We start from the raw sequence: 12,218 nt of genomic DNA on the forward strand, positions 1-12,218 counted from the left end.
TTATTGAAAAGAATGTTTCATTAAAAAGAGTTTGACTTTCAGTAGCATATGTGTGGTAGTAACCCAAACGGGACTTAACGGGACTATTACACACATTGAGACACAGAAAATTATAATAGATCAAGTCGATCGGTGTAGAAAAGGTGGCAGGAAATTCCGACTTTTTTTTTCCCCCATGGGACCTGAACGCTGCATATGGTCAAAATGTGTTGCCCCCCCCCCCCCCCCCCCCCCGAGCCAACACAGACGAATTTGGGAAACACAAAAACTGTAAATACAATTCGGAGGCGTTAGACATGATACATATACCTTAAAAACAATTTAGGCATTACAACAATAAAATTATGTAACTTTTTTTTTTTTTAATCAAGCGACAGCCGTTTCCGCATACATCACGTCCGGTACTTTGTTCTTTGGTCCAGCAGAGGTCGCGCTGTGCTGAGGAGAAATGGCAACATCTCGTTTCTGCGGTTTTAGTTTTGCTGCTTCTTCTCCCCTTTTCTTCTTTTGTTCATAAGATTTCTTCGCCACCATCCCGCATACAAATCCATAATTTATCACTCCTGCCATGACCATGACCGTGCTGGCCTCACATTGACTGAGATTTGAATCCGAAAGGGAGGAAAAAGACAGATAAAAAGGAGAGCGACCACCACTAGCACCTCCTCGTCTTGCTAAGGTAAGGGATTCTTTTCTTTTCCTTACTTCTTCCCCCCCCCCCCCAGTTTCACCGTTCACGGCCACTTAATTATTTGACTAGCTTCCTTTCATAGAAGTGTGCTTTTATGCTATACCGTTTTTTTAATGGCACATTTGGGTTGATGATGCTTTTAAAAGTCCAGTTGGAAACGGGCAACTCTTCTTGGTCTTCTTTTCCACATTTTACGAACAATAGGATTTAAAGTAAGATGATAAACCGATTAAAGTTGTCTGGTCCTTCGGGGTTTTCCAGCCATTGATACAAACGTTCAACGTTCTTTTGCTGTTCCCCCCCCCCTCACCGTGAGTCACCCTTTCCCTCAGCATTCTTTCAAACGAGCCTTCGCGGAGGACCACACACATCGTTGCGGATTTTTAGAAAAACATTTTCACACAATTCAACACCATCGGATCTGAAATGTGATTAAAGTCGTGTACTGTGCTTGTCAACGAAGACTTTTAGGAGCCGACTAGGCAAAGTTTGAAAGGGGTTGGACGCGTTGCTGGCCTGTTAGTGTCACCATGGCAACAGACTCAACTCCACTTTTCACGTTGTCTGTTTGTAAGAACCACCTAGCTGTGCCTCATTAAAATAGAGCTAGCCTATTGGTAACAAACGATGCAAAACCCCACACACAGCCTAATGAATAACATCTTAGTGGCGGCGTTCTAACTCTTTTAGCAACAGATATTTGATTACAAACGGTGCGTCAACACATGTAGACAGACAATGTAATATTGTTCACAGGCCTATATTCTTTATCATCTGTGAAAATCGACTATTATGTATGTATGTATATATGAAATTATATGTATATGTACATGTCCATAAATATATGTATATGATGAGTTTGAAGTCATCACATGACTTTGAAGTCATCACATAGAATCATCATTTAATGTTTTTTTGCATGTTTTTGTTCTAGAAAAATGATATGTTCTGTCTGTAATATATCTTTTAGTTGTTGTTGTTGGGACCCCAAAAAACGATTATAATACAATTACATTTAAAATGAATCTGCTGAGTAATTACTTACTAAATATCAGGATCAGCATCTGCCTAAAAAAAATCCATAACAGTACAAGGAGCGTTAATGTTCAAACTGTCCATCATGTTACGGTGGATATAATATTATTATTTTTTTAGAAATATCTCAGCTTTATTTCTGATGAACAATAAGAGCCCATGCCCTTGTAGATTAATGTTGGTCCTGATGAGGCTACTTGGAGAGCTACACATTTTTGGGGGGTACTTGATTGAAAGAAAAAAAAAAATGAATCAGCCGACATTCAAGCAGCCCTCCCTAATAAATCAACACTGACCAAACAGGCCTGATGTCGACGCGGGGTCCAACCATGAGCGTCTTACCGCCCGTTCGCAAGGATCGCATCATCCCACAGCTCCCTCAAGTAAAACACTCATATCATCAACACCACTCTTTACCTTTACACCCTCTTACAAAAAAAGTGAACACACTTCTGGGTAAAAGAATGACATTTGGGGTTTCTATTTCTATTCATCTCAAATGTCAAAATGGCTCAAATTTGACCTGAACAATATGTAGTATGTTAAAAAAAACAAACCCTAACCCCAAATCCATGCGTGTGTCTGTAGTGTTTCCGCGAAGATGCGGCGCTCCACGTCGAGCGCGACTTCAACCCCAAAGTGAAGGCGGCATGCCAGGAGCAGCGCACCGGCACGGTCAGGTGCGTTCAAGGGCAAAAAGAGAAGAAAAAGATGTGATGATGCCGTGTTCACGGCTTGATGCCTCCTCTTTTGACTGCAGGTTTAAAATTGCCAAGGTCATTGTAGTGGGCGACTTGGCCGTGGGCAAAACCTGTCTGATTAACAGGTAACGTGTCAACATTCAAGATGGTTTTTTTTGGGGGGGGGGGCATAAGCACGGTCGCACTGAGCAATGAAATTCTTCATTTGCGAGTCTCCCTCAGCCAGCAGCGTGAATGATAATTACTTAAGGGAAGGAAGCCTAAGCAATACTGCACAGTGTAAACATTCAAGTGGGCAGGATTACAAAGGAAAAGGATTTTGGATGTCATGTCATGCTAACAAGTGACTAGCTAACAGCAGCAACAGCATGCGGACAACCTGCGTGGACCCATCATATGCCGATCCAAATGAGAATGGTTAGCATGCTAACAGTTATTGTGCTCACATATAGCCACCTGAGCAGGGTACAAATACACTTATGACAATTTCACGTCATGCCCTGTAGCCCGATAACTTTTTCTAATAAGTACAGCGGCGCCTCGAGCTGCGTGTTACGAGTCAATTGATATGCTAACTCAAAGCAAACCCGAGTACAAGCGGCGGGGGTTGTCGCTAATGCGTTCAAATCATGTTGTTTTCGGACGAGGGCGGTTCAAGTGCTAGCGTGCTAACAGTCGGTGATGTGTCGCTCAGGTTTTGCAAGGACGCTTTTGACAAGAACTACAAGGCCACCATCGGTGTGGACTTTGAGATGGAGCGCTTCGAGGTGCTCGGCGTCCCCTTTAGCCTGCAGCTGTAAGTCTTCACCGTTCATATATCGCCGGGTCGCCACTGCACCTGGACCGACTGGGACTCTGCACTCTTGCTCTGCTCGTTTAAGGTGGGATACGGCGGGTCAGGAGAGGTTCAAGTGTATCGCTTCCACGTACTACAGAGGAGCGCAGGGTGAGTGAGCGAAAGGCTACGGTCATCCGTCCCCGTTTTCTCCACGGGTGGCATTTAGCGCCAGTGGCACCGCTCGTGGACCCTGGAAAATCATGTGAGCAGAGCACAGCTATCAAGAAAACCTGGGATTTGGTTCCAAGTCTTTCTTTTTACAAACTGGCTAGTGGTAGGTTTTGTTTTTTTAAAATACATTGAAAAAAAATACATGCGGCCACCTTGGACCGGGAGTCCCCAGCCGGCTCTCCATTCACTAGTACTCAGCTAACTCTGTTTGGCTCCAATAAATTAATCATAACTCGTCAATGAAAGTAATCAGACCACCTCAGATTTGTTACCAATTTGTTGTTAGAAACATCAGACATGCAGTTATGATACCAGACACGCGGGGCCTTTTCAAATCGGGCAGGCTCGGCTCAGCCGCCATTTTATGTTTGACCGTGTCCACAGTTGAAAATGAAAATCACGACAGTTCCAAAGCGGCAGCGCTCGCCAAATGATTGCTAAAGCGCTGCTCTTGGATGAATTGGAGTGCCATGTAACTGTGTCGAAAATGGTTTGCTCTCGTTCACCATGCAATGCTAATGGTTGAACAAACTTGCCATTTTTGGGATCTGCTGAAAAGTGGCTGTTTTGGACGATCAAAGTTTGGGCCCAACTTATTTCGTTAAAAATGTTGATTTTAATTGTTTTTTTTTGGTGAAAAAACATCTTCTAACACACCGTCATTTTTTTTTTTCATGGCCACCTGTCTGACATTTTCAACAACAAAAAACAAGGCATGAAAATCGCTTAACAATTAAGTGTGTTCATTCCCAAAGTCTCAATAGAAATCAATGCAGTGGAGGGGCGGGACTCCCGTTTCATGTTTGCACGTCGCTCCATTGTTATGTTATGTCGGATACATTTATATGTTGGGGTACATCTGGTGGTCAGGTCAGCAGTCGTCACTCGCTTTCTGCCACCCGCGAGTACCCTGCCGGTGCCCGTTGGTTACAAACATGCGGAAAAGGTTCCTCCCAAGTATCTAATGGGCGTCGCCTTGCTTTTTCTTGCAGTGGTGATTATCGTGTTCGATGTTACCGACGTGGCGTCTTTGGAACACTGCAGGTAACGTCGCACTCGTTGGCTCTTTTTTGCATCTTGGCCAAAGCAGATTTGAGGTCGGGTTGGTCGAGAAGGCTTTGAACCCGTCCGTCGGTACCGTTGGGCTTGCTTGAGTGCCGGAGTTCGGGTTGGATTAGGCTTGGTTGGAGTTAGTTTGACTCGGAGCTCTTAAGGAATATTGTTTGTTAGGTTGTATTCACGGTTTGGTGGAGTTTTCCGGTTACGATTGTTTTGTGTTGGTAAGTTCCAAAATAAAGGGAGGGTTGCGCTTCGGGTAGGGCTCGCGGATTGGAGTTCCTTAGCACTTAGTGTCAGGTAAGATTGGTCGAGGCTAGGGTTGGTTCGAGGTGGCTATGGGTTAGGTTACGATTGGTTGCGGCTATTTGGGTCTGGGGCTGTTAAGCGCTTATTATTTTGAATGTGGCAAAGTCGGGGCCGTGCAATTAATCTGAGTTAAATTACAATTACGATTATTGAACTCCGCGATGACAAAATTGCCATCATCATAAAAAACGATTATTGGTTCTAGCCTAGGTTTGTTTAGCACTGGCTAGGGATGATGAGGATTGGTTAGGAGGGGAGGTGGGTTCGCCTTGATTTTAGGGTTAGCCTCCGAATGGTTAGGATTCGCGTTAGTCGGTGTTAGTTAGAGCAAGGGTTGGTTAGGCTTAGCATGTGACGTGACATGGTGCAGTAATGTGTATCGGTGAGTTGTTGTCGTGTCGTTTCAGGCAGTGGCTTGAAGATGCACTCAAAGAAAACGACCCCACGGCAGTTCAACTGTTTCTGGTTGGCACCAAGAAAGACCTGAGCGTAAGTCTCGCACTCTTTCCAGCTTTGGATTGGTCACCGATTATCTTGTTGTTTGTCTGGCAGTCTCCTGCTCAATACGCTCAGATAGAACGAGACGCCCTCCAGGTGGCGCAGGAGATGCGAGCAGAGTATTGGACGCTGTCGTCGCTCACAGGTGAATGCGGCGGACAAGCGCCAAAGGTTGTCAGCCAATGACAATGACAAAGTGCTATTTTGGGGAAGGGGTAAAAAAAAAAAAATGCATGACATGCCACGTTATTTTTTTTTTCTAAAACAATAAAAAGCACAAAAATAAGTTTTGTTCTTTTTACTAGTTTTTTTTTTTCATTTTTACGACAAAAACATTGAGTGAATTAACTCATTCACTGCCATTGACAAATTTACGGTTTGGGTCTGAAAATGCCTGGCAGTGAATGAGTTAAGAGTAAGGATTTAATCTTAAAAAAAAATCAAGGACATACATTCAGAGTAACAGTAACTTTTTGAAACTTTTTTTTTTGTTAATGCGCCCTCACAAAAAGGTTAGGTGCACGGCGGTGCAACTTGCTGAAAAGTCTTGCGGCTTCAAGTGCTTTGCGGGAGGAGGTCACTCACCTAGGCCCGTCTCCATAACACATTTTTTAGAATGAGATATTTTCCCAATAGTTATCATGTTAAACCAAAATATCATGAATGGTGTTTTTTTATGCTGCTAATAAATCGAGTGTATCTTAAACTGGACTCCCACTTTATTTTGACGTCTCCGACAGGGGAGAACGTGAAAGAGTTCTTCTTCCGTGTGGCGTCGCTGGCCTTCGAAAGCAACGTCCTGGCCGAGCTGGAGAAGAGCGCAACCAGGCAAATAGGCAACGTAGTCAGTGAGTATAGCAAACCAAGAATCAAATCAAAGCGCCTCCCCGCGCCGCCGCTTACAAGCGTGTGACAACTGCGCGGTCCTCGTAGAAATCCAGAGCACCAGCAGCAATCTGTCCAAGAAGAGGAAGCAGCCGGCCTGCTGTCAGTGACGCGGCGGGCGGCCTTCAAGGCCAGAAGGGACGCAAGGGGAAAAAGGGAGGCACGGCGCAGCGGGGAAGCTGCCGCATTTTCCCGGCCCGGGGACCACTTTTCCTCCTGCCGTGCTAACGTGTGAGTCCCCGTGTACATTGGGAGTTCCAATACTTTGAACAAAAATCTGTCTGCACTCAAATGCATTTTCAGGCTGTCAAGTGTTATTTTAGCCGATCCGAAATTAGCCCGTACAAGCAACAGCATATAGAATTTGCATACGTGTTGCCTTTGCTTTCTCTGGTCTGAATTGCTAATTCCAAAGGTGCCTGAATGCAGCACAACAAACCAAGTGGCTTTGCAAATGTCACTACTTTTTCAAGAATTTAAGGCTATTCTAGAAAAAAAAAAGACTTTCCTCCTTTAATGTTTACTACTTGATTCTCACAAATAGATATGAAAAAATACTATTCCTCTGGGGGCAAAAATGTGCTCCTCGTTCCAGTTTGTTTTGATCCTGACCAATAAGAGGACGGAGTGACATCAGAAGGCTTGTCGTGACGCATTCGCCTATGTCGAGAATTTGAACCGAGGCTTTTAACCGCTAACCGACACAAACATGCGTTACTAATATTAAAGTAGAAAAGTAGACCACGTAAAAGTGTCTCATGTATGGAGATAATAGTAGCAAACACATTCTGCGGTCAGATCAAGTATTTCAACAGCAAAGAAAGCAGACCAGCCAAGCAAAATGTCAGTTGTCAGTGGCGTAAATCACAATTTACGTGTGAGCAAATGGCGTGAAATGCATTTTTAAAAAAAAAAAAAAACAAGTACCAGTACATTTTCTGCATTCATGTGAGAGAGACTCATACCGCTGCCACTATGCCAAAGAAATTCACACATTAACACAATCCGTTCAGATTTGTCGTCAATCATAGAAAGGAAACAATTCTCGCAAACGACACTGTGCCAGGAAAAAGATACACACTTTGAGTAACTTCCACTTGCTCTCTTGTTGCCGATGAGTGTTAAAAAAAACGGAACGTTTTCAAATGTTGCTGCAACTACTACGATGCTTCAAACGTCAACAATAAAACGTTTTTCCTTGAAAGGAATGTTGAGAACATGTCGTCAAGTCCTCTTTTCATTTCCCAAAGCTTTCGAAGGAGTCCAAATGTTTGCGATCGATTTGGCTCTGGAGCTCCTCAGGGATGCAGTGCGAGCATTTGTAATGCCCTTGAATCCACTTGCCGCCTTCCGTGTTCTCAATGGCCACAGCGGCCACACCTGCGCGACACACGGAACAAATACTCACTCTCACCGTGGCCGGACATTTAAAATCAACTAAAGAGAAAGTGGGTTTTTTGAGAAGGGGCGGGAAGTCTTCATAATGTGAGAAGAAAATTATTTAAAGCAATAAAAAAGAAAAAAAACATTTTCAGGAGGCGGTAAAAGCCATACCTACACAAAAAATACAAAATTATGCGGAAATGTCTTATTAAATTACAAAAAAGTTATTAAATTACAGGGAAAAGTGTTGGGGTTTTTTTTCATGAAAGTGCGATATAAAAAAATGTAATAGTGCAGTCAAGTTCTATTACAACAACAACAAAAGTTGTCAAATTGGGAGAATTAAGAGAATTTTCATTTTAACGTCAAATGTTACAACACTGCAAAATAGTTGTAAAATTGCGACAATAAAGTTAAAGAAAGGTGGAAAAAAAAGGTGTTTTTGGTAAAAAGTCACAATGTTAGTTAGGATAGTCAGAAAATTTCAAAAACGTTTGTTTTCAAGTAATGATAGCATAGATGGGAAACTCAGGTCCAGAAAGTCAAAAGCCTGCCACACTTTTGGTGCTTCGAGTCAGCTGAGCTCGTCCACCCGCCGCTTGAGTAGAAGCAACTGTGGCTCAAGACAAATTGTGACAGGCTTTTTGACTTTCTGGACCTGGATTTGCCAACTCTGAATGATAGCAAATGGGGAAAAGGTTGCACAGTTATGGAATCGAGTCAGACAAAATGTTGTATTGTTGTAAAAAGTTCCAAAGTTAGATAAATAAAGTCAACAAAATTACAAAAAAAAAAAAAAGTTGCAATGTTAGGAGGGTAGTCATGAAATTCAGAGAATTTTCTTTTCAAAGTAATGTGAGATGAAAAAAACCCTGCAATATTACAACAAAGGTTTGAGAGGATTTTTTTGCAGTTGGAATAACAAAGTGCGAAAACCACAAGGAACAAATTGTATTGAGATAAAAGGAGCAATGGTGGGGTAATAGCCATCAAATTGAGATTTTTTTTTTTTTTTGTAAGTAATGTTCGTAAAGCGAGCAGTTGTCTGTGCGGGCGATATTTGTCTGTGATTTGCAAGTGACAAGGCGGCGAGGCAAATGAAAGCCTTACCTACGACGGTGGCGCCCAAGCTCTCCAGCAGCTGGATGGCGGCCGTCATGGTTCCTCCGGTCTCGATCCACTGGTCCACCAGCAACACCCGCACGCCTTCAGGACACATTCAACAAGTTGCACTGCGACAGAAGGGCAGCGAGCGCTGCCGCCAAAACCCGCAAAGTCGTCGAGGGCGTTCTTTCCAAATGCCTACGGACGCCACAAAATGGCGGCGACGGGCTTAAACGAGCATAAAACAAGCGGTTGCGCCATGTCAGGTCAAATGTTCAGCCCGGCGAGGTACAGATCTAAAGAACCCGCGCCGCCATTCCGTTGGGTTTCTTTCTTTATTTTCTCACCGCGGTCTGAACCAACACGGGCAAAGACATCTCAGCATCAACACGCGTGCACGCACGCACACAATAAGCGCGAACCCACGTTAGAGAAATCAATCACGGTGTTCCGCGGTGAAATTCTCAACACAAACAAACAAAGCCCCTTCACTCGAGGCTCATCAAACGTAAAGGGGGCCAAGTCCCGAGAAGCCGGCCGGTCCCATTGCCCGGCTGCTAATCTCGCCGCTCGCCGCCCGACGCGCGTGCTAGTGCGGCAGCTCACCCGCTTTGATGACGTCGTCCCGGACCTCCATGGTCTTCTCCCTGCCCGTGTAGTCGCTGTACGTCTGCCGTCGGCCGCTCACGCAAAGATGTCCTGCCTTGCGCACCGCCAGGAAGCCAACGGCCAACGCGCTGGCCATAGACGCTCCTACACACGAGCACCGGGGGCAACGGTCACGTCCGCCCTGCTTGAAAGCGTTTGAGCTTCCCAACAGCGGCTGCAATTTTGCTGCAGGAGGGACATTCGTCTTTTCACATGGTAACATTCACGCTAAAACGTGATCAATTCGGTATCGTCTTACAATGAGATCAATTTGATCCAGAGAATATTGGATAACGATTATTTAACGTTAAATCGCGGTAGGTTCAGTATCACGTTCTAATGTGATCAATTGCATGTTTTAACGTGAGAAATTTCACGTGAAAACGTACGTTCAGCATCATGTTATAATGTGATCGATTTTAACGTGAGAAAATTGTATAGCGGATATTTGAAGTTAAATATGATCGGTTCGGCGTTATGTTATAATGCGATCAATTTCTCATTGTAACGTGAGAATTGTGGATAACGAATATTTTACATTAAAACCTGATGGGTTAAGTATCGCAGTTCAGTGTCACATTATGATGTGAAATTTTAATTGGAAAACAAATATTTTATACTAAAACATGATAGATTCAGTATCATGTTATAATGTGATAAAATGCATGTTTGAACATGCTAAATTTCACATTTAAATGTGATAAGTTCAGTACCACATGTGATTCCTATTTTAATGTGGCAAATTTGGATGAGGAAAATTGTACGTTAAAACTTTGTAAGTTCAGTATTACATTTTAACATGGTAAATTTCACATCAGGTTAAGGAATTTGGATGATGAATATTTTTTAGGTCAAAAGGTAATATCACGCTGTTTAAATGTAGGAAAATAACACGGCACTCAAATAATGATTCATGTCAACTGAATTGTTCCGCATAAATGTTTCGAAATAAGGCCATTGTTGAAGATGGAATGCAAATATAGTCGCAAGTGAAAGGTGCTTAACAAATGGAGTGAGTGCTGAGCTGAGCTGAGCTGAGCTGAGCTGAGGTGGCGGCTGGCCTTCTGGCAAAGCTAATTTTAGGGACTCTGGCCGCTTCGCTGACATCGGAGAAGGCCAGCGCGCAGCCCCCCTGCAAAAGTATTGGAACGCCTCAGGCCTGTTGAAACTGAAAATGTTTGGCTTTGGTTGGGTCAGCTGCTCAACATTGTTTGTTTTTAGGTGAGCTCAAGTTTTGTCTTGGGGCCGTCCATCCGCTGAACTAAAATGCGTCCTTCTGGCCATCGGACAGCTGCGCTTACTCCTCCATGTTTTCATTAAATAGGACATTTTCTCTTGGAGGAAAAAGAAAGAAACTTTATTCAACTACATCTTGTGTCCGCCGTTGGCTCTCTGGTTCTCGTGTTGGTTACAGCCCATACTTAATGTTTATAAACATTTTACTTGATTCTTGCAACATTGCAACTCTTACTAGAAAAGTCTCACAAAATGTCTATTTTCAAAAATAATACTGGAATAAAAGTTTTTTTTTCTCTTTCCATTAGTTTATTTTGCTAAAATGAAACTATTTTTCCCTTCCATTATTACTTTTGTTTCAATAGAACCTTGTTCTCATATTTTCTATCTTAACACCTAATGTTTATGGTAGTGTTACAACATTATTCTTAGGAGAATACAACTTAAATTAAAAAAAAAATTAAAAATACAACTTAATGCTCATAAAAAATGTTCCCCTCAGGAGAGGGGTAATTGTGGAAAAAAATTCCCTGACAAAAATCGGAAAATACCCAAAAGTCAATGATCTGGTCTGGCACCTGCCGGGGGGGTTCCAAGCATATTTCAGGGGGGCCCAGTGCCCTTGCGGACCCCCCATTAGCTCCGCCATTGTGCGGAAAGTCAGACTGTTCTGTGCCCTGTTTGGAGCTGTTACCGCCGCCCCATCAAAATTGTACACATTTTTGACATGCAAAGTTTCAAGTAACAGCCCCCCCCCCCCCTTGTTTTTGTCTTGTTGGGTCAAATGAGCAAGCAAGCGACTCGGTACCTAGAATGAATCCCATGGCGTCGATGCCGGCCACCAGGTCGATGGCATCGTGGCGGAAGGGGCCGAGCAGGTCTTGGACGCAGTCCGCCAGGGCCTGGGGGGCACGAATGGTGGGTGGGCGGCCGGCCGCTGGGTGGGCGGGCGGAGCGTTTCAAGTCAAGCCAAGGGAAGCCAATACCTGCGAGTTGCAGTAGAGTCTGGACGGGTCCAGCCAGGCGTACGCCGGCCCTTTGGTGTTGGGCGCCATCAGCGCCAGATACCAGCCTTTGGCTGCACCGTCGGCCGGGGCTGGCGCCCACACGTCCATGCCGCTCGAGGAGGATTCAGTCAAATGGCAGCCCCTGCAAAAGGGGCCAGGCCAAGTGGGAGGGGCTGCTTGACGCACTTAAATTAGTAACAAGAAACAGGGAGAGCACAATTCACGCAAACGCACATGCTTGATTGCCCACTTGGTCAAAGCTAGCTAAATGTATATATATATGTATATGTATATATGTATATATGTATATGTATATGTATATGTATATGTATATGTATATGTATATGTATATATATATATATGTATATGTATATGTATATATATGTATATGTATATATATATATATATGTATATGTATATATATATATATATATGTATATGTATATATATATATATATATGTATATGTATATGTGTATATATATATATGTATATATATATATATATATGTATATGTATATGTGTATATATATATATGTATATGTATATGTGTATATATATATATGTATATGTATATATATATATATATATGTATATGTATATATATATATATGTATATGTATATATATATATATATATATATGTATATATATATAT

General features: G+C 43.0%; 2 protein-coding genes across 2 annotated transcripts; one reads left to right on the top strand and one right to left on the bottom strand.

Annotated features, from left to right (window-relative positions):
- Positions 1-380: 380 nt before the first annotated feature.
- On the top strand, positions 381-7,401 carry LOC147144269 (ras-related protein Rab-34-like). Its single transcript, XM_086035426.1, has 11 exons — positions 381-679; positions 2,030-2,109; positions 2,315-2,406; positions 2,487-2,552; positions 3,122-3,223; positions 3,309-3,373; positions 4,429-4,480; positions 5,209-5,290; positions 5,354-5,444; positions 6,040-6,147; positions 6,233-7,401. The coding sequence occupies exons 2-11, from the start codon at positions 2,035-2,037 to the stop codon at positions 6,292-6,294; spliced, it is 795 nt and encodes a 264-aa protein (XP_085891552.1). The 5' UTR covers positions 381-679; positions 2,030-2,034; the 3' UTR covers positions 6,295-7,401.
- Positions 7,071-11,702, bottom strand: LOC147144270 (uncharacterized). The gene is made up of 5 exons (XM_086035427.1): positions 11,542-11,702; positions 11,364-11,457; positions 9,278-9,424; positions 8,678-8,773; positions 7,071-7,564 (listed from the first exon to the last, which is right to left on the bottom strand). Exons 1-5 carry the CDS (start codon positions 11,668-11,670, stop codon positions 7,422-7,424), a joined length of 609 nt encoding a protein of 202 aa, XP_085891553.1. The 5' UTR covers positions 11,671-11,702; the 3' UTR covers positions 7,071-7,421.
- Between the last annotated feature and the right edge of the window lie 516 nt (positions 11,703-12,218).

The sequence above is a fragment of the Filicampus tigris genome, chromosome 7 (assembly GCF_054856515.1).
Source record: "Filicampus tigris isolate MCC_2025a chromosome 7, RoL_Ftig_1.0, whole genome shotgun sequence".
In the NCBI taxonomy this organism is placed as follows: domain Eukaryota; kingdom Metazoa; phylum Chordata; class Actinopteri; order Syngnathiformes; family Syngnathidae; genus Filicampus; species Filicampus tigris.